Source organism: Esox lucius, chromosome 22, assembly GCF_011004845.1.
Source record: "Esox lucius isolate fEsoLuc1 chromosome 22, fEsoLuc1.pri, whole genome shotgun sequence".
Taxonomy (NCBI): Eukaryota; Metazoa; Chordata; class Actinopteri; order Esociformes; family Esocidae; genus Esox; species Esox lucius.
The window spans coordinates 18,654,843-18,677,703 of NC_047590.1; the positions used below are offsets into that span (position 1 = coordinate 18,654,843).

Consider the following 22,861-nt stretch of genomic DNA (forward strand, 5'->3'; position numbering starts at 1 on the left):
GGATTTGACCCGGAACAGTTATAATTTTAGGCAAACAGCCTTTCGGGTTCTTTTTAGGCAAGCCTTATTAACATACATTTTCATAGTTAACACATAGTCTAATTTGCGAATTGTCAGTCAAATGTCAAATGCTGGTGAGGGTTATGATTAGGGTTAGGGGAGAGGCAACATGGATTTTTGGTTGTCTGGTCCCCACAACAGAAAAACGTTCGAACTGAATAGTTCGTACTAGTATGGGCAATTTAGTAGGGCACAGAAACATACAGACACCAGGTACTGTATACACAGTGTCACAGCTTCTCTCAGGTTAGTCACGTGGGTCGCGTCAGGCTGGCCAGAGACACACTGACCCACCACGTCACCTGTGACAGTGTTCCACAATGATCTGTTGGACCTATCCCGTTGGTCCTGTACATGCTCCCCCTGGGTTGTGTTATCAACAGGCATGGAATATCAGTACATTACTATTTTATGTTTTATGAATTTGCTTTCATTTGTATTTAATACACTTAATGATTCATCTTTATAACGGAACGCGCCTCAAGATGGTAGCTTACATTAAAAAAGATCAAATGATCCGCATAGGCTAGCTATGAGATCTAAAATGTGCAGACTGCAAAGTGTATAAAAACTTTAATAGTCGACGTTTTGTATAACGATGTAACCGAGGACAAATCATCCACACGCCCCTTTGATTCCTTGACAATGAATGTTCGTACGGGATACAGTCCAGTCATGCACGGGTTAAACTGGGCGGAGAAAGCCATGGTAGACCAGTCTCGGTAACGCGGATTAGAGCGACATGTAGCTTAAATTTGGTGCAAATGTCAACTACCTAATGTCAGAGCTGTGCATGTGCGGTCTGTCTGAATGGAAAATAATTTAATAATGAGAACAATTAAGGCGTAAATACATTATTTCCGATCGTCGGCCTTCTCAACCTATTTATATGTACAGTACGCAACCTAGCGTATCTGCAACTTGTTTTTACTATGGAACTATTTGCCACAATTGATCAAGGGGGTAGCGTTTTGGACATGTCGGATCTGAATCTAGAGAGTTTGAATTTAGACTCTGTCGATGGCGAACGGAGGAGAGTGACCCAACAACTATACATCTATAACAATAGACTGACAGTGTTGCCTCCATCTGTATGTCTATTTTCCAACCTGGAAGTTCTGGATATTAGCAACAATGGATTAACGGGTCTCTGTGAGGACTTTCCACTTTTGTCTAACCTCAAAACACTTATAGCCAAGAACAATCGTCTGAACCAATTTTCGTTCCCAAAGGAATTTGGATCCATGCAACTCGATACACTGAACTTCAGTGGGAATAGATTTGAAGAGGTGCCCGTGCAGTTTTTAAAGCTACAGCGGTTAAAATATTTGTCACTTGGAGGTAACAGACTCAAAAGCATTCCTGCGGAGATAGAGAACGTTGCTAGGTAAGAATGACCTATATTAGCGATATGTAATAGTACGTAAGTATTTACGTAAGCATATGTCCGATGTGTTCATCCCTTCTGTGATGTTAGGCTATCAGAGTTTGAGTTGCGATTAACTTGTTAGAGCTTAATCTTATTTAAAGCTCTAAGGTTCTAAGAACTTAACTCAGGTATTAAACGGTGTTAATTAACCCAAATAGATTTCAAAATAAACGTGTGGTTCCGGATTATATCCCAGCATATGGTGGTAGGCTACTGAAACGCTCCTCCGCCTAAAAACCAAAAAGTCAAAACCAAAAATCACCAGTCTCCTCATGTCGGTACTGCATTGACATTCCTCTTTAGAATCCGTTCGTCAGTGTCTCGCTTATGGTTGGCTGAGTGCCATGTTACAAAACTTAGTCACTTGACTTAAAACCTTCCCATTTCACAATGGGGGACTGTATGAACGAATTGGGGTCCAGTTCAGGGCCGGGTTTGGAACCAACTGGAAATAAAGGCTAGATTGAAAATAAGATTACAAGTATGTATCCCAATTCCATCAATTGCGACGTGTGTATAGGTTCTGTTTTATCTTAGTTTTTCTCTCTTACTATTTATCTCTCCACAAAAACCTATATTTTTTTATCTTCTGTTCTGTTAAGTCAAACATTGACTAGGCACTCTGCCATTTTCTCCTCGCTTTTTCTATCTTCTGTTGTAAGCTTACATCAGAAACGTTTCCAGGGGATTTGGAGGTGTTCAAGAGTGTGGAATGTCTGTAAACATTTAACAGTGTTTCTGCAAAACAAATATATTCTGTAGATACAGTAGATTCTTTGAACCCTGAAAAATAAAACATTTAATATTCACATTTCCACATGTTTCTTTTGAATTCAGACACTCAGTGTTGGGCATTCCACTATGACATAATTCAATTTTAGCAATTTTATGATACATACCAGGGAACGTCAGTGTACTCCCAATATGTTAATTAAACAATATTCTCTGTCATTCAAGTGTGAAGAAAAACCCTTTCTCTGATTTAATGCAGTTTGGAGATGCTCTATTTGGGTGGAAACCTCATTGCCTCCATCCCCCCAGAGCTGGCCAACCTTTCTGCTCTCAGATACTTGGTCCTATGTGACAACCGGATTCAGAGTGTACCGCCGCAGCTCACCAGGTGAGGGCCATTCCATCAGAGAAACACTCAGTGTGAAAGTTAGTTGCTGTCCCATGTGACTGGAATCTAAACCTGGGTATGTTTACCTTAAGACTGTTATCTTGCCTAGTTAAAGCATACAGCCCAGTCATTTCTAAGTATGTCTGTTTCTAGACTGAACTCCCTGCGCTGTCTAAGTCTCCATAACAACCTGCTCACCTACTTACCACGGGAGATTCTCAACTTGGTGCACCTGCAGGAGCTCAGTCTCCGTGGCAACCCCCTGGTTGTCCGATTCGTCAAGGATATGACTTACAATCCTCCCTCGTTGTTGGAGCTTGCTGCACGGACCATCAAGTCCCGGAACCTGCCATACCGTCCTGAAGATCTGCCTGGAAATCTGGTGCATTACCTGGGCTTAGCCAGCAAGTGTCCCAACCCTAAATGTGCTGGTAAGTGGAGTAGAGAAGGATTATTTTGCAGGTTGTGTACTAGTATTTGTTAATGGTTCAAGGAATCGTTTCAGTAATTTATTTGTAGAATAAAATAATACTACCCCTTTATCAATACTTATTCTGCTTCCTCTTAGGTGTGTACTTTGACTCGTGTGTGAGGCACATCAAGTTTGTGGACTTCTGCGGGAAATATCGCTTGCCCCTTATGCACTACCTGTGCTCCCCAGAATGCACCTCTCCCTGCAGCTCCAACCCGCAGAGCGATGCAGAGTCGGACGATGAAAGGAGCGTGGCGGCCGTCAGGCTGCAGAGAGTGCTTCTGGGATAGGAGGAAATGTGGGTGCTTCTGGTTCCAAAACAGGGGATGTTGGACCATTCCCATGACTCCAAACAGCCGACTAACCACTCCTGTGCCAAACACAATATAAAACACTGATGCTGAGCAGATCACACGTTTAACATGGGATATGTGGAATTCCTCCAAGCACTATGTGTAACATAAACGATCCACAGGATATTACTGATATTTTGAGCCTTAGTGTTTTAAACATCTAAGCAGACTTTATGAAGTACAATAGACATTTTTGGGCTGTAGAGCACTGATTAAATGTGCAGTATGTGTTGAAACAGCCAGGAATAAAAGGTGACAGTCGGTTCTTTCGCCTCATTCATCCTTTAATCATATCTTCATATGCTTTGAGTGTTCAGCAAAAATAGCAATTTAGACTTTAGAGTCCCAATACCTACTGAGGGTACTGTGTTTTAGTATGTTTTCCTTTTTACCCACTCGCCCAGTCACCCCTACTCCATATACATTGGGGAGAACAAGTTTGATACACTGCCGATTTTGCAGGTTTTCCTACTTACGAAGCATTTAAAATGTACATGTATTTTTTTATCATAGGTACTCTTCAACTGTGAGTGACGGAATCTACAATTTTTTTTTAATGATTTTTAAGTAATTAATTTGCATTTTATTGCATGACATAAGTATTTGATACATCAGAAAAGCAGACCTTAATATTTGCTACAGAAACCTTTGTTGGCAATTACAGAGATCATATGTTTCCTGTAGTTCTACACCAGGTTTGCACACACTGCAGCAGGGATTTTGGCCCACTCCTCCATACAGACCTTCTCCAGATCCTTCAGGTTTCGGGGCTGTCGCTGGGCAATACGGACTTTCAGCTCCCTCCAAATATTTTCGATTGGGTTCAGGTCTGGAGACTGGCTAGGCCACTCCAGGACCTTGAGATGCTTCTTACGGAGCCAGTCCTTAGTTGCCCTGGCTGTGTGTTTGGGGTCGTTGTCATGCTGGAAGATCCAGCCATGACCAATCTTCAATGCTCTTACTGAGGGAAGGAGGTTGTTGGCCAAGATCTCGCGATACATGGCCCCATCCATCCTCCCCTCAATACGGTGCAGTCGTCCTGTTCCCTTTGCAGAAAAGCATCCCCAAAGAATGACGTTTCCACCTCCATAATTCACGGTTGGGATGGTGTTCTTGGGGTTGTACTCATCCTTCTTCTTCCTCCAAACACGGCGAGTGGAGTTCAGGTCATTGACCAGGTCCTGCTGTGTTGTTCAGGGCTTATCTCTCACCTTCCTCATGATCATTGCCCCACGAGGTCTTGCATGGAGCCCCAGACCGAGGGAGATTGACCGTCATCTTGAATGTCTTCCATTTTCTAATAATTGCACCAACAGTTGTTGCCTTCTCACCAATCTGCTTGCCTATTGTCCTGTAGCCCACTCCAGCCTTGTTCAGGTCTACATTTTTATCCCTGATGTACTTACACAGCTCTCTGGTCTTGGCCATTGTGGAGAGGTTGGAGTCTGTTTGATTGAGTGTGTGGACAGGTGTCTTTTATACAGTTAACAAGTACAAAGAGGTGCAGTTAATACAGATAATGAGGGGAGAACTGGAGGGCTTCTTAAATAAAAACGAACAGGTCTGTGAGAGACGGAATTCTTACCTGTTGTTAGGTGATCAAATACTTATGTCATGCAATAAAATGGAAATTAATTATTTAAAAATCATACAATGTGATTTTCTGGATTTTGTTTTCGATTCCGTCTCTAACAGTTGAAGAGTACCTATGATAAATATTACAGACCTCTACAGGCTTTGTAAGTAGGAAAACCTGCAAAACCTGCAGTGTATCAAATACTTGTTCTCCCCACTGTACCTATAGAATTTGTATAGCACATGAACCAACATGATCTTTTTTTCAAGTATATAGTTACTTTGAAACAAATTAATGACATCTTGTATCTCTAAAAAATATTGGTGTTGATCAACATTGTGTATGACTTAACTGGACAGTGAAGGTGCTTCTTATAACTGAATTTAACTGTGAATTTGTTAATGTAAGTGGGCGGTGAGAAGTTACATTTAAAATGCTTTCATTACATTGATATTGGTCTTCATAACAAGATTTAATAAAGATGAATATTAACTATTTTTGAAGAACAACAGTTGTTGCACTGTTCAGGGGCTGGGGTGTTTTTTCTTGGTCACAATTTCTCCTCCCTTGGAGAGAAGACCCGTTCACAAGGAACACTGGAGGCCGATCAGCACAGAAACTGCTATGGCAGTTGGTACAGGTGGGGTACAAAGCATTCCTGGTTTACCAGTAGTGCAGTAGATCCTGTGATCTTGGGAGGTTTGGTTCACTGATATCGCATTGGAGCTCCCAAGTGGCATCTGCAATGGCATTATGGTTTTCCATTGTTTCCACCGCATCACTGTCCAGTGATTTGGCCTAGAAATACTGTACCTCATGATGTGTATCTTTCCTCCTAATGTTTCAATAATTATTTATCGACACTAATACATTGAGAAAAGTAATGAAAAGCAATGAAACAATTAATTATCCTTGATGTCCAGAAGCTTGTGAGGTGGATAGTTCTAGTTGTGCTGGTTCTGTGGTAGTAGAATGGATTGAAATGTCTTCATCATAATCACACAATCCCATTGGCTTTGGAGTGGCTAATGAAGCACTGGGTCAGCACCCTTATGTACTCCCATGTGAACGGCCCGCTTTCTCAATGTATACCTGTCTGTACTTTGCTCCGTTCATCTTTCTCTTGATTCTGACCTGTCTCCCAGTCCCTGACAAACTTCCCCCCAACATTATGCTGCCTCCATCGCGCTTTACCATAGGGATGGTATTGGCCAGATGATGAGTAGAGCCTGGTTACCTCAAGACGTGATGCTTGGCATTAAACAAGAAACTAGTGATGGGCTGCTCAACATCAACCCTCCAAACGGTTCCGATCAATTTGACACTCACGTGTTCCATAACACTTCTGGTCCTGTTATTTGAAACAACAAGCCTAGTTGGTAGTAGCACTTTCAGGGCACTGGTTGCAAAATACAGACCTCCACAGTTTTCCAGCGCCTATGCGCAAGTGTCAATACTTTCAAACATTGTCCTCAACTAGACACCTTATTTAGCAAAGGAACTACAAATGTGTTTAACCATCCTAACCAGCAGTGGTTAAGTGTGTAGTGTTGCCAATTTCTAAGCAACAATACATTAGATTGTATCCTGATGAAATCTACAGAACATTTTCAACTGAAACACCACTGTTTATTGTTGTTCAAGTAATTTCTTTCCTTTAGTGCATCTTAAGAGACCCTTTTCATTCACACAACTTTATCATCAAACATATAATGGATGACTGGTTAAATAAAAAACAAAAAGGCAAGAGAAAGGTGGAATACAAACCGCACATTCTAATTCCTCTTTTCAATGGGCACACACACCAAAACATTGTGCCTATTTTTTTTCTTCCAATATTGTGTGAAAATACGTCTGTATGAACATCAAACATCTGATTTCAATTTATAGCCAGCAGATGTCACTATCACATAAATGTTTTGAGCGCTTCATAAAGCCTTGAAACATTTAGATTGTTTCAGTGTTTCAGAGAGCATCGTTCTGCAAGTACGTCCCAGGAAAAACAAGACGATCTGGCATCAGAACAAACAGAGAACACAGACTAAATAGACACGGGATAATGTGGAGGTGGGAGACACCTGGTGGGCTTGGAACAAATTAAAACAGGTGAATGGAATCAAGGTGCGTCAATAAGGCTGCATGTACTGTGACACAGTATGGTGTGGCGCTCCGTGGCTGACAGGAAGGCCCTACAACGGGTGGTCAACACCACCCAGCACATCACAGGTGCCCAGCGCCCAGCCAACGTAGACCTCCAGTCCAAGCGGTGTCTGCGTAGGGCGTGCAGCATCATCAGACCCTTCACATCCATGCCACAAATTGTTTGCCCTCCTACCATCAGGCAGGTGGTACAGCTCTCTTCGTTCCACTACCAGCAGGCTCAGGAACATTTTCTTTCCATCTACTGTAACCCTGCTGAACTCTATCCATCACTAACCAGCCCCACCTGCCCACCGCTTAGTACTGCCTCTCAGGGACCTTGTTGCACTACTCCCTTGTACTACTGGACTCTGACACTGCTTTGCCAACTCTTTTAAGTAGGTTTTACAGTTGTTACATGTACATGTCTAGCTCGGGAACCTCATTGCTGCTATCCCTGTATTTCAGTTGCTCATACTACCTTACACCTTCAACTTGCTCGACTGCACAGTCAGAATTTCCATTTGTACTTGCATTTGCCTCATCGCACAGCTATTAATTTCCCACTTGTACATACACAGAGTTGGGGAGTGACGGATTACTTGTAATGGATTACAAAAATACAGTAGCTCTAATTCTTTACGTTACCAACTAAAATATTGTAATCGTATTACAGATACTTTTGATAAAATATATGATTACTCTTGGATTACTTCCATTGAAAAATAATAGTTGCATGAAATAATTATGACAGGTTGCATGTTTTATTTTTTTATATAATGTTTTAAAAACATTATTTGAACCAAAATAACAATCGCGCTGTTGTGGTGTGTGATCTTCATGCGCACAAAGGTGGTAAATTGGTAAAAACACTGAACAACTCTAAGAGGAATTGTTTAGAAGATTATGCAACTATTTGTTTGATAGCTGTAACATGGCGCTACCTTCAAGATACATTTTTTTTAAGGAATTCATCACGACATTTGAGGAGAAAAAGTGTTGGGAAAAACTTTGCCAAAGGATGATGATTTGCAATTGATGCAGCCACCTCAAATCCATCCATACAGGTAGGCCATCCATGCTTTTACTTTGCATCTCTGAAAATTGTGGTTATCATTGGCTGCTGACCACATTGAATTTAAGATAAGAGTGCAGGTGTATAATGTAGATGTATTGATTGTATAAGTTAGTGAACTGTTGTAAGCTGTTGTAACCAATGAAGCAAAATATTAATTGTTTGTAATATGAGCTAAAATGGAAGGTGCAAGTAGGAGAATAGGAAACCCTGTTCAAGCGGTTGCCGGGGAGAGAAAGATTTAGTATGTCTGTTTTATGAGAAACAGGTCACAGGTCAGAGACACACACACATAGTCAGACAGACAACACAGAAACCACAAGGGGGGCAAGGGGGTACTGGCAGTTATCCTATAAGGAATAGAACTGGGATTGGGCCAATGGCACACTTGCTTTGTAACTTAACGCCTCTATCTTTTGGGCGTAGTGGAAGTATAAAATTATGTTTTGACTGTTGATCCTTAGACACTGTGCGGCGTCACTTGTCTCCGGAAGCTTCTGTAATAAATGGATATACGATACAATAATTGACCTGACTCCTGGTGTTTTATTCTCCTTTCCAACAAACCAACTCGGGGAAGTGTTAGACTTCAACAATAATCACAGTTTATTTCAGTTTCAGTTTATTTCTTTATTTCTATGCATTTTTGGAAATCCATGGCTGGTTGCTTTAATAATCGTAGGTTACATTCATGCTGGTAAAATGTTCACGATTGCAAACATGCATTCGCGTGCCTGGGGCTTTTGCAACGTTTTGACAACGTTTTTGGTTTTGGAGCAAAACATCAGACTACTGCAGTTTTAGTGTACGTAGGTGTATGCAAATTCAGTTTTTGGCCAGCTATGTAAACTCTTATATTGATTAAACCTGCAAAATGTGTTCAATTGGTTATAGGCCATTTGTTTTTTAATGCCTCTTAATGTTAAAGTAATCTCAAAGAAATTCAAAGTAATCGGATTACGTTACTGGGTTTGAGTAATCAAAAAGTTACATTACTGATTACATATGTAGACAGGTAACTTGTAACGGATTACATTTAAAAATGTAACCTACCCAAACCTGTACATACTTATACTTAATACTTGTAAATCTTTTGCCTTCATTGCACATTTAGAATTGCCATTTGCACTGTATTTGCCTTCACTGCTTACATTGCACTTCTATACATTCCACTTGTAAAATACAGTATACTTAATACTTGTACATTTCCTGCCCTCTTCTCTTGGCACTTCTGGTTGGATGATAACTGCATTTCGTTGAACTGTACTCGTAAGTAGAACACTAAGTTTTGTCTAGTTTCTCTTTCACTCATTTTTACTTAGTTGTTGGAATTGGGGAATTGACTAATATTTATCAGTTTCCCTTAATAGTTGCCATGTGAATTTACACTGTCCTTATGTGACTTCCAGTCTAGCCCGAAGGTTGTTAACAGACACCTCCTGCTCATCTGCGCAATCCTCTGGATTGTCACCCTCTTCCTCATGCTGAGGATGGTCCTCCATCTCCAAGTTGTCTTCCAGAGCCCTCAGAAAGATGGATCTCCAGTGGGTTTGCCAAACGTGCGCTCGATTACGCACCTTGCCTTGGTGTGGTGGCCGTTAAACCGGGCCTCATGGTGTAGAAACATTATACAGTTACATTATTTGGTAGTGTTGCTATTTAATGTGTTATTTAAGTCCACTACCAAGATCTGTTTTCATCAAGTATAAGTCTTTGATCAATGTTGAAAACAAAGAGTACTTGGTAGTGAACTCAGACATTTAGAGCACACTGTGTGTTTGTGTGTGTTGGCAACTTTGGATTTAGGTCCAGTAAATATCCCAACCAGCTACAGGCTGTCGAAACAGGGTGATGTCAAAGGATGCTGCAGGCATGGATATCCACCATCTTCTGAAAATAATTCAGTTTGATTTTGATTAATAAAATGTTTTAGACCATTATTCCACATTGTGTTGTTTATAAATGTAACCTAACTGAATTCTAAACATCTTAACTCATTGTGAAGTGGTTGATTGTCATTGCAATACTGTGTAATTTGTGGTCCAAGATGATTTGGACCTTCTAAAACTGTTCTGATTCAGCCTGTGGAATTGAAAACACACAGTTGCTAACAGAAAACACCGGTAAGGCATTCCTCTCAAGAATACAAGTATGTTCTTTGCATTCTTAGAACTGATGAACAGACTTCCTGTATTCTGAGTAATGGTGTGAAGCGACCACTTGGGTTTCCTGGAACTGGCTACGCTAACTACCTTCAAACAGTCTGTTTATGTTTCTAAGCTAATATCTGTTATTATACTTTTTTAAATCTCTCATGAACCCAGCATGAACAGGCAGAGTAGGCTGATTGGTTGTAGCATGTTCCCCAACTTAGCAGAGGAACATGCCCCATCTGCCCACAATCATTAAGTGGAATGTCTCATCTGCCTGCCTCACTCCAGTGTTGTCAGATGGGGTGGTTTCCAGCACAATTGAGCTATTTTTCATGACAGTGTGCAGTCAAAAATGGTATGGAAACAATTACGTTTGGGCATGTTTTTTGTGGTGTCTGTGGGTGATTTCCGGTATACTGTCGCTAAAATCTGGCATGCCTCATTCCCAACGTCACAGGGGCTTTTTTTTGTGAAAGCCCCTATTCATATTCATTCAATATAAGGTTGGCAACACACAGAAATGTTGACTTTATGGCAGAGAAAATGATACACAGCAGCCTATTACACTGCCATATAGTCAACATTTCTGTGTGTTGCCAACCTTATATTGAATGAATGAATACAGAGGCGTCGCTAGAATCACAGTACATTTGGGGCTTCAAAGTGTCTTACTTGGTGCCCTTCCAATAGAGATAATGTGATGCAGTGCCATGTAGACCGCCCTATATGCTAGAAAATGTGATGGCCTCTACATGCTCTTACATGCAAGACAGTGTACTCTCATGGGATGTTTCTATGGTGGAAAATGCCCTCCCGGTGCCCTCTGTTTTTATATATCCTTTTTAAAAAAGTGCAAGGCACCCCCACAACATGATCCTGCCATCGTGTTTATACTTGCGTAATATGGTTTTTACAGGTACCTTCTGGCATTTAGAAATTGCTCCCAAGGATGAACCGGACTTGTGGAGGTCTACAAGCAAAGAACCACTGAGTTTGAAATTAGGCCTTGAAATATATTCAAAGGTACACCTCCAATTGACTCATATGATTTAGCCTACGGCACAGGTGTGTTTACATACACTCAACATAGTGTATGTAAACCTCTGACCCACTGGAATTTTTATATAGTGAATTATAGGAGAAATAATCTGTTGCAAAATAATTTGTTTAAAAAATTACTTCTGTCATGCACAAAGTAGATGTCCTAACCGACTTGAGTGGTGGAAAAAAATTGTTTCAATGACTTCAACCTAAGTGTATGTAAACCTCAGACCTCCACTGTACAGCTCATGCTCAATTTTAATCTTAACCAGGGTTTGGAAATGATTCACCATGAATGCATCACAAATGTCTGCACGCTGGTGCCCCACCACATGCAGCTGGTGCCCTTTTAATTTTTTTCGCCCCTGCCCCTAAGACAGCCTCAGCCTCAGTCCACCACTGTTAAATAAGAAAGATACTGTAAGGATTGTATGACTTCAGTTCACTGAAGCGTGCGCCTGCGTTGTTTTGGGTTCCCTTTATGCCCCGGAGAAAATTTTTAGCCCCCCCTGATTGTCATTGTATTATTTGCACTCTGGGATTGCTCCTATCACCACGTCAGATTGTATATCTGTCGATTTAATCATTAGGTTACTCAGTCAGATATTGATGCTTGTACTAGCATGCGGGTTCCCTTCCAGCCACCAGCCCTGCCTCCACCTCTGTTCAGTTTTATGTTCCTAGTGGGGGGATTGGTACTGCATACCTTGCTCATGGCCATGGAAATTGCATTTATAATATCAAGGTTATGTTATTGTTGGTAGTATCGTATACTGATCATGTGATGGCAATGTGTTACCCTAGAGGTGCAGAACCTAATGCCAAGACATTGCATGCACAGGGCTGTGCATGAGTTCTCCAATAAATGGTTAACTAATACGTGGTTTTCTGTCTGAAATGGTAGCCTCTTATAGCCAAGTATAACCATCCGGATCCACAGTATATTTTGTCCAGACCAATCAGCATTCTCTGATAATCAGTGGGAGGGATTTAGCTGATGACAACCACAAGAAGAGCTAAATGCTCCTCAATTCTACCTAACACATAAATGCATTTATTGCAAACTCTAATGGCTCTTTTCCATTGCATGGTACTGGCTCAACTGGCTCAACTCTACTCGCCCGCTTCTACCTGGGGAGCTTTTCCAACACTATGTACCGGCTCAACTTGGCTCTACACACCTCGGGTCGTTTCCCACTGCAGATAGACCCTGTACCCGCCCATAGTGACACTCACCTTCAACACGACACACACGGGAACAACAATGGAAGTTATCGTACAACCAGCAAGCAAAACGTTTATTTATATAGCACAATTCATACATCGAAGCAATTCAATGTGCTTTACAAAGAAAAATATATAAGTACAATAAACAAATAATCAAATGAAAACATCAAAACAAATGAATGCATCATAATAGTAAAATATACAATGAGAAAACATTATAAAGATTAGAAATGGGATAAAAGCATAGGAAGCTATGAGGCTAAACTGTCAAGGAGTGTTGTTGTTGTGTGCAAAAGAAAAGGGATCCAAACGCAGAGAGGTAATAATGATGTTTCTTATTCAAAGTAAATCGCACGTATCAATGAAAAAAGCGTGCAAGCTCAAAAATGAACGTGCCAACAGCGCAATCTCCACAACACCAAACATAGAACAATACCTCACAAAAGACACACAGAAACACAGGAACTAATATAGGCAACCTAATGAGGGAATGGACACCAGGTGTGTGCAATAACAAGACATGACAGTGCCGTGGGAGGAGGGGCGGCGTGACTAGAAGGCGGGTGACGACGCACGGCGAACACCACGCCGGGGTAGAGAGCGTGCGTCTCCCTCGCAAGTCCTCGTTACATAAACAGTGTGGTTAAGTTTAAGTGCTCAGTCATAGGCACGTGAGAAGAGAGGTGTTTTTAACTTGGATTTAAAAATGTATACATTTGGGGCATGTCTAAGATCTTCTGGTAGTTTATTCCAGTTTTGTACAGCATAAGTGCTAAACGCGGCTTCTCCATGTTTAGTTTGGACTCTACTAGCTGACCTGTGTTCATGGATCTAAGAGCCCTGCTCGGTTTATATTCTTCAAACATATCAGAAATGTATTTGGGTCCTCAATCATTCAGAGATTTATAAACTAAAAGCACCACTTTTAAATCTATTCTGTAACTGACTGCAAGCCAGTGCAAAGATTTAAGAACCGGAGTGATGTGCTCTTTTCTCTTGGTCCTGGTTAACATTCTAGCAGCAGCATTCTGAATGAGCTGGAGTTGTTTTACAGTCTTTTTCGGTAGTCCAGTTAAGAGGCCATTACAGTTGTCATCCCCACTAGAGATAAAAGCATGGATGAGCTTCTCTTGGTCATTTTGGGACACCAAGCCTTTGATTCTAGCTATATTTTTTAGATGAATAGAATGCTGTTTTGGTGACCGCATTGATATGACTGTTAAATGTGAGGTCTGAGTCTGTCAGAACACCAAGATTACGCACTTGATCCCTGGTTTTAAGGGCCCGAGAATCCAGCTATTTTTACTATGACAATTTTGGTTCATCCAGGTTTTTATGTGCTCTATACAGTGACACAGAGAGTTTATTGAGCTGTTGTCATATGGTTCGAGAGCCATATATTTGAGTATCTGCATAACTGTGGTAGTTAATGTTGTTTTGTAGAATTTGGCCAAGAGGTAGCATATAGAGATTGAACAGAAGCGGTCCGAGAACTGATCCCTGTGGAACTCCGCATGCCATAGCCACCCTATCAGATTCATGATTACCAATGGTGACAAAGTAACTCCGGCCATCTAGATAAGATCTGAACCAATCAAGTACTGTCCTGGAGAGTCCTACCCAATTTTCCAGCATATCTATGTGTTCTATGATCTACAGTGTCAAATGCTGCACTGAGATCTAACAGAACCAGAACTGTTATTTTATCAGAATAAGTATTCAGCCGTATATCATTTAAAACTTTAATCAGGGTCGTTTCAGTACTGTGGTGAGGTCGGAAACCTGACTGAAATTTGTCTAAGAGACCGCTTGAGGTCACAAAATTGCTGAGTTGATTGAAGACAACCTTCTCAATGATCTTGGATATAAAAGGGAGATTTGATACAGGTCAATAGTTGTTCATTATAGAATAGTTCTATAATATAATAGTTCTATAATAGTTCTTCTTTAATAGGGGCTTAATGTCAGCTGTTTTTAGAGACGTTGGGAAAATGCCTGATTTCAGAGAGCTATTAACTATTTGCTGTAGGTCCATTCTTATAGAGTAATTTATTTATTTTTTTAAGTCTGATGGCAGTGTGTCGAGACAGCAAGTGGAAGCTTTAAGATGTCGAACTGTTTCTTCTAGGGATTTTTGATCAATTGTATTAAAATGCGACATAATAATCTTAGTGGTCTTGGTGATGGTAAAGCGTTCTTGCTAGACTGTGTAGTTCTTATACATTTTTCACTAAAGAAACACGCAAATTCATTACATTTCACAGTGGACATGAGTTCTGATGCTATCTGCTTTACTGGGTTTGAAAGCTTGTCGAGCATGACAAATAGACTGCGGGTATTGTTGATATTTTTGTTGATCATTCCTGATAAATGTTGCTGTCTGGCCCTGCGTAACTCATTGTTGAAGCTACCAAGGCTTTGTTTATAGATGTCATAGTGGATTTGAAGGTTAGTTTTCCTCCACTTACGTTCCGCTTTCCTACATTCTCTATTCAGGAGACTTAGCATCATGGTGGTTCTCCATGGTGTTTTCTGTTTGCTCAAAGTTTTCTTTACCTTTATGTAAATGGATCGGTGTGATACGATCCATGACATTCAATATTTTGGTATTAAAATTATCCAGGAGTACATCAACTGACTCAGCACTTATTGTTGGAGAGATAGCTATGGCTTCAATACACTGAGCATTGGTACTATCATTAATATACCATTTCTTAACAGAAATAGAGTTTACTGGGATATTTCGGGTGATAAGTGAATCAAAAACGTCACAGAAATGATCAGACAGGGCCAAGTCTTTAACCTTAAGTTATTTGGCATTATTGTCTGTACTATTATCTATGTGGATGTTAAAACAATGAAAAAGTATAAGAATTGAATTATCACCCAGCAGAAATGCGTGGGCAGTATTGCAGACTGCAGAAATGGTTAGAAAGCTTGGTATGCTGCTTTGTTTGACTTGACTTTACAACTGGCATACAGTGCAATGTATGTCAGTTGTCCTATAGAAAAACCCAGAGGAGGAAAAAGACAAGGTCCTTATCAAGTGAATAGGTGTGTCGTTGCAGGTCTCTCACGAGGATAAGCAGTTCAAGTATAGTGAATAACCTGAAATCATGCATGCGTACGTAGTAAACTGCCAGAGGCTAAAAAAAGTTCTGGTTACCAAAAACGGAGAAATAATGTATGGATAGAGGCTAGCAAATAACATCACTGTGTTAGACAAGATATCCTTTTCTAAACTTTTAAAAACCAGAATGATTTACCTTATGCTTGGTATAACCATGTTATGATCACATTTGTTTAACAGAGATGAAATATAAAATATATAGACAAAAGTTGCCCATACACACATTTGAGCATGCAGTGAACAGAAAAACGTATTGAATGAACTCCATCAATTTTCTTTGAAATTGACAAGTTTTAAACATAAAGTGGAAAATCAAAAGTAAACAAATTCTGGATAATATGGTCACAGACCCTGTTTGAAAAACAGTGAAAAAGTATAAGAATTGAATAATCACCCTGCAGTATAAAAGAAGACATAACTGCAATTTTCTGTTAGATTTAAGTGTATACACCTAACAACTCAACACCAACACATTAAAAAAAACCTACCTAACCCAACCAATCCCGATTAAAAGGTATAAATAATTCCATCCATCTTCTCCCGCTTTATCCGGGGCCGGGTCGCGGGGGCAGCAGTCTAAGCAGGGATGCCCAGACTTCCCTCTCCCCAGACACTTCCTCTAGCTCTTCCGGGGGGACACCGAGGCGTTCCCAGGCCAGCCGGGAGACATAGTCCCTCCAGCGTGTCCTAGGTCTTCCCCGGGGTCTCTTCCCGGTGGGACGGGACCGGAACACCTTCCCAGGAAGGCGTTCCGGAGGCATCCGAAAAAGATGCCCAAGCCACCTCAGCTGACCCCTCTCGATGTGGAGGAGCAGCGGCTCTACTCTGAGCTCCTCCCGGGTGACCGAGCTTCTCACCCTATCTCTAAGGGATCGCCCGGCCACCCTGCGGAGAAAGCTCATTTCGGCCGCCTGTATCCGGGATCTTGTCCTTTCGGTCATGACCCAAAGCTCATGACCATAGGTGAGAGTAGGAACGTAGATTGACTGGTAAATCGAGAGCTTCGCCTTGCGGCTCAGCTCTTTCTTCACCACGACAGACCGATACATCGACTGCATTACTGCAGAAGCTGCACCGATCCGTCTGTCAATCTCCCGTTCCATCCTTCCCTCACTCGTGAACAAGACCCCTAGATACTTAAACTCCTCCACTTGAGGCAGGCACTCTCCACCAACCTGAAGTGGGCAAGCCACCCTTTTCCGACTGAGGACCATGGCCTCAGATTTGGAGGTACTGATTTTCATCCCCACCGCTTCACACTCGGCTGCAAACCGTCCCAGTGCATGCTGAAGGTCCTGGTTAGAAGGGGCCAACACGACAACATCATCTGCAAAGAGCAGAGACGAAATTGTGTGGTCCCCAAACCTGACACCCTCCGGCCCCTGGCTGCGCCTAGAAATTCTGTCCATAAAAATTACGAACAGAACCGGTGACAAAGGGCAGCCCTGCCGGAGTCCAACATGCACTGGGAACAAGTCTGACTTACTGCCGGCAATGCGGACCAAGCTCCTGCTTCGGTTGTACAGGGACCTGACAGCCCTTAGCAAAGGACCCAGGACCCCATATTCCCCAAGCACCCTCCACAAGATGCCCCGAGGGACACAGTCGAATGCTTTCTCCAAATCCACAAAACACATGTGGATTGGTTGGGCAAACTCCCATGAACCCTCCAACACCCCGTAGAGGGTATAGAGCTGGTCCAGTGTTCCACGGCCCGGACGAAAACCACACTGTTCCTCCTGAATCCGAGGTTCTACTATCGGCCGTATTCTCCTCTCCAGAACCCTGGCATAGACTTTCCCGGGGAGGCTGAGAAGTGTGATCCCCCTATAGTTGGAACACACCCTCCGGTCCCCCTTCTTAAAAAGAGGGACCACCACCCCGGTCTGCCATCCCAGAGGCACTGTCCCCGACCGCCACGCGATGTTGCACAGGCGTGTCAACCAAGACAGCCCCACAACATCCAGAGACTTGAGGTACTCAGGGCGGATCTCATCCACCCCCGGTGCCTTGCCACCGAGGAGTTTCTTGACCACCTCAGTGACTTCAGCCCGGGTGATGGACGAGTCCACCTCTGAGCCCTCATCCTCTGCTTCCTCAATGGAAGACGTGTCAGCGGGATTGAGGAGATCCTCGAAGTACTCCTTCCACCGCCCGACGACATCCTCAGTTGAGGTCAACAGCTGCCCACCTCTACTGTAAACAGCGTTGGTAGGGCACTGTTTCCCTCTCCTGAGGCGCCGGATGGTTTGCCAGAATCTCTTCGAGGCCAGCCGATAGTCCTTCTCCATGGCCTCACCGAACTCCTCCCAGGCCCGAGTTTTTGCCTCCACAACCACCCGGGCTGCAGCCCGCTTGGCCTGTCGGTACCCGTCAGCTGCCTCAGGAGTCCCACAAGCCAACCAGGCCTGATAGGACTCCTTCTTCAGCTTGACGGCATCCCTTACTTCCGGTGTCCACCACCGGGTTCGGGGATTGCCGCCTCGACAGGCACCGGAGACCTTACGGCCACAGCTCCGAGCGGCCGCTTCGACAATGGCGGTGGAGAACATGGTCCACTCGGACTCAATATCTCCAACCTCCCTCGGGATCCAGTCGAAACTCTGCCGGAGGTGGGAGTTAAAGATCTCTCTGACAGGAGACTCGGCCAGACGTTCCCAGCAGACCCTTACAGTACGCTTGGGCCTGCCGAGTCTGTCCAGCTTCCTCCCCCGCCATCGGATCCAACTCACCACCAGGTGGTGATCAGTTGACAGCTCCGCCCCTCTCTTCACCCGAGTGTCCAAGACATACGGCCGCAGGTCAGATGAGACGACAACAAAGTCGATCATCGACCTGCGGCCTAGGGTGTCCTGGTGCCACGTGCACTGATGGACACCCTTATGCTTGAACATAAATAATTGTCTTATTAATTGTCGGCTATAATACCACACAGAATGACTCAAGAGTAGCCTATTGTACACAAGGCAGCATTTATACCGGTATTAGCAAGGAACGCGTGGGAAGTATTGCAGACTGCAGAAATGGTTAGAAAGCTTGGTATGCTGCTTTGTTTGACTTGACATTACAACTGGCATACAGTGCAATGTATGTCAGTTGTCCTATAGAAAAACCCAGAGGAGGAAAAAGACAAGGTCCTTATCAAGTGAATAGGTGTGTCGTTGCAGGTCTCTCACGAGGATAAGCAGTTCAAGTACAGTGAATAACCTGAAATCATGCATGCGTGAGTGGTAAACTGCCAGAGGTTAAAAAAGGTTCAGGGTAACAAAAACAGAGAAATAATGTATGGATAGAGGCTAGCAAATAACATCACTGTGTATAACAAGATATCCTTTTATAAACTTTTAAAAACCAGAATGATTTACCTTATGCTTGGTATAACCATGCTATGATTACATTTGTTTAACAGAGATGAAATATAAAATATATAGACAAAAGTTGCCCATACACACATTTGAGCATGCAGTGAACAGAAAAATCTATTGAATGAACTCCATCAATTTTCTTTTAAATTGACAAGGTTTGAACATAAAGTGGAAAATCAAAAGTAAACAAATTCTGGATAACATGGTCACAGTCCCTGTTTGAAAAACAGTGAAAAAGTATAGGAATTGAATTATCACCCTGCAATATAAAAGAAGACTTAACTGCAATTTTCTGTTAGATTTAAGTGTATACACCTAACAACTCAACACCAACACATTTAAAACAACTTACCTAACCCAACCAATCCCGATTAAAAGGTATAAATAATTGTCTTATTAATTGCCGGCTATAATACCACACAGAGTCACTCAAGAGTAGCCTACTATTCACAAGGCAGCATTTATACCGGTATTTGCAAGGAACGCGTGGGCAGTATTGCAGACTGCAGAAATGGTTAGAAAGCTTGGTATGCTGCTTTGTTTGACTTGACTTTACAACTGGCATACAGTGCAATGTATGTCAGTTGTCCTATAGAAAAACCCAGAGGAGGAAAAAGACAAGGTCCTTATCAAGTGAATAGGTGTGTCGTTGCAGGTCTCTCACGAGGATAAGCAGTTCAAGTACAGTGAATAACCTGAAATCATGCATGCGTGAGTGGTAAACTGCCAGAGGTTGAAAAAGGTTCAGGGTACCAAAAACGGAGAAACAATGTATGGAAAGAGGCTAGCAAATAACATCAATGTGTGTGACAACATGAAGAGAGTTCATAGATTGGTTGTAGCATCGCCTCACAAAAGCAGATGAAAGTTCCCCTATCTGTCCTAATTACTGAAAGCTCCACCCCATAACTCAGTATCAGAATACAGGAAGGAGGAGCTCTGACTCATCTCTCTAAAGTGTTAGGTGTTATTTCTGTGCTTCACTCCCTCACTTCATCTGACACACAACACAACACATTTTCTTGGTGAGGGGTAACACTTCATTATACTATAATGTATAATGGCGTCAACCATTCCTGTTTCTGAGCTGCTGCTGGCCTCCTTAGAAGAACTAAGCACTGAGGACCTTAGCCAGTTTCAGTGGTTCCTAACTCAGGATGTGCTGGAGGATTTTTCTCCATTACGTAAGAGCCAACTGGAAAACCTGAACAGACAAAACACTGTGGACAAGATGACAAACACCTACAGCCATAAAGGAGCTGTGAAGGTCTCAGTCGAGATCATGAGAAAGATGAGACTCAACAGTCTTGCTGAGAAGCTACATAGAAACAGCCAAACATCCTGTCCTCTGTGTAATGACATGCTGAGGGATCCTGTTACACTGTCATGCAGCCATAGGGTCTGCCCAGCCTGTATACATGAGTGCTGGAAGCAGCCAGGTCCTCAAGAATGTCCAGTGTTCAACAAGAGGTTCTTAATGGCTGCAGAAATGTCTGAGGTGCTGTGCAGTCAGCACGGAGAGAAATTCAAGCTCTTTTGCCTAGATGATAAACAACTCATTTGTGTGATATGTCAGGCTTCAAGAAAACATAAAACCCACAACTGTAGCCCCATAGATGAAGTTGCACAAGATCAGAAGGACAAATTACAGAGCACACTGAATTCCTTAAAGGAGAAGCTTAGGGTCTTAAGTGAAATCAACCAAAACTGCGCTGAACACATCTCCATCCAGGCTCAGCTCACAGAGAGTCAAATTAAGGTGCAGTTTGAAAAGCTTCACCAGCTTCTACAAGAGGAAGAGGCAGCCAGAATAGCTAAATTAAGAGAGGAGGAACAGCAGAAAATTCAAGCCATGGAAGAAAAGATTGAAGAGATGAACAGAGATAGATCATCATATACAGACAAAATCAGAACCCTAGAGCAGGAGCTAGAAGCTGAAGACATCAAATTCCTGCAGAACTATGAGTCCATGATGGAACGAGCCCAGTGCAAACTGCCAGAACCAATTGTGGCGTCAGGAGAGCTGATAGACATGGCAAAACACTTGGGCAACCTGCAGTTCAGAGTTTGGGAGAAGATGCTTGACATTATAAAATACACTCCTGTAATTCTGAACCCAAACACTTCCCAACCGCTACTCATCCTGTCTGAGGATCTGACCAGCGTGAAACAGTGTGATGACAATGATGAAACATTGCATCTTCCTGACAACCCGGAGAGGTTTGATACCCTGAAGATGGTCTTGGGCTCTGAGGGCTTTAGGTCAGGCACACACAGTTGGGTCATTGAAGTTGGAGAAAATACTCACTGGTCACTGGGTGTGATGACAGGGTCTGCCCAGAGGAAGGGAAACATAGAGAGTGGATGCTGGCAGTATGGATTTATTGATGGTAAATATAAAACACAGTGTCCATCTGGGTCAGACACTCTGGTCACAGTGAAACAGAAACCCCTGAGAGTCAGAGTTCAGCTGGACTATGATGGAGGGAAGCTGTCATTCTCTGACCCTGATAATAAAACTCTTCTACACACATTCACAAACACTTTCACTGAGGAAGCATTTCCCTTTTGCTTTAATGGATGTAAACTCAACCCTATGAAGATCTTACCAGTAAAGGCTTCTGTGACAGTGGAAAATGCCAATGAGGCCTTACAGAACACAAGTGTAAGAGGGTTTACAGTAATCAACGTTTCCCAAGTCATAAACAACTACTGTACTGGATACCATGATCAAAACCAATTCCCCTTTGTATTATGACCACCTGCTTAATAATGTGCAGGGCCCCCTTTTGCCGCCAAAACAGCCCTGAGGCATGGACTCCACAAGACCTCTGAAGGTGTGCTGTGGTATCTGGCACCAAGACATTAGCAGCAGATCCTTTCCTGTTAGTTGCAAGGGGGGGCCTCCATGGATCAGACCTGTTTGTCCAGCACATCCCACAGATGCTTGATTGGACTAAGATCTGGGGAATTTGGAGGCCAAGTCAGTACCTTGAACTTGTGTTCCTCAAACCAATCCTGAACCATTTTTGCATTTTGGCAGTATGCATTATCCTGCTGAAAGAGGCCAATGCCAATACAGAGCTAAACTAATCAAAGGAACAAGCCTAGGCTGATTGAGACTATAGTTATGTGATGCTCAAAGATCATTTATTTTGTGAGATGTTGTCACACTTTTTTTGTTCATAGAAATGGAAAACATGACTCATCAGACCAGGCACGCAGCCCCATATGCAACAAACTGTGATGCACTGTGTGTTCTGACACCTTTCTATCAGTACCAGTGTTCACTATTTCAGCAATTTGAGCTACAGTAGCTCATCTGTAGGATAGGAGCGCGCAGGCCAGCCTCCGCTCCCCACATGCATCAATGAGCCTTTGCCACCCATGACCCTGTCGCCGTTTCACCGCTTTTCCTTCCTTGGACCACCTTTGATAGGTACTTTGATATTGTTTATGATAGTGATTATATTATCAATGAAAATAGTCATGATTACTTTGATGAAGAAAACTATAATAATGAAGATGATGATACTTGTATTTAACTTTAAACACAAATATGTTAAGATACATTAGAAAATATTTTTTTTATTTACTTTACTTTTTTGATACTTTCTCGATATTCAACAGTACATTTGAATTGATACCAGTGTTGTTTTCTTAGTAAAATGCTGTTGTACAATAGCTGCAGGATGTGGAAAGTGATTTGGATGTTATGGAG

General features: G+C 42.4%; 2 protein-coding genes across 3 annotated transcripts; both read left to right on the top strand.

Moving 5' to 3' along the window:
• Window positions 1-568: 568 nt before the first annotated feature.
• On the top strand, window positions 569-3,697 carry LOC105019682 (leucine-rich repeat-containing protein 58). 2 transcript variants are annotated; one of them, XM_020042241.2, is made up of 4 exons: window positions 569-1,447; window positions 2,481-2,609; window positions 2,763-3,040; window positions 3,271-3,697. In XM_020042241.2, exons 1-4 carry the CDS (start codon window positions 993-995, stop codon window positions 3,369-3,371), a joined length of 963 nt encoding a protein of 320 aa, XP_019897800.1. In that variant the 5' UTR covers window positions 569-992; the 3' UTR covers window positions 3,372-3,697. The 2 variants fall into 2 exon arrangements, with proteins under 2 accessions (XP_019897800.1, XP_010884344.1); XM_010886042.3 differs by having other exon boundaries at window positions 571-1,447; window positions 3,178-3,697.
• A 16,503-nt stretch (window positions 3,698-20,200) lies between these two features.
• On the top strand, window positions 20,201-21,938 carry LOC114830058 (E3 ubiquitin-protein ligase TRIM39-like). Its single transcript, XM_029116785.2, has one exon. It carries the CDS (start codon window positions 20,201-20,203, stop codon window positions 21,896-21,898), a length of 1,698 nt encoding a protein of 565 aa, XP_028972618.1. The 3' UTR covers window positions 21,899-21,938.
• Window positions 21,939-22,861: the final 923 nt, after the last annotated feature.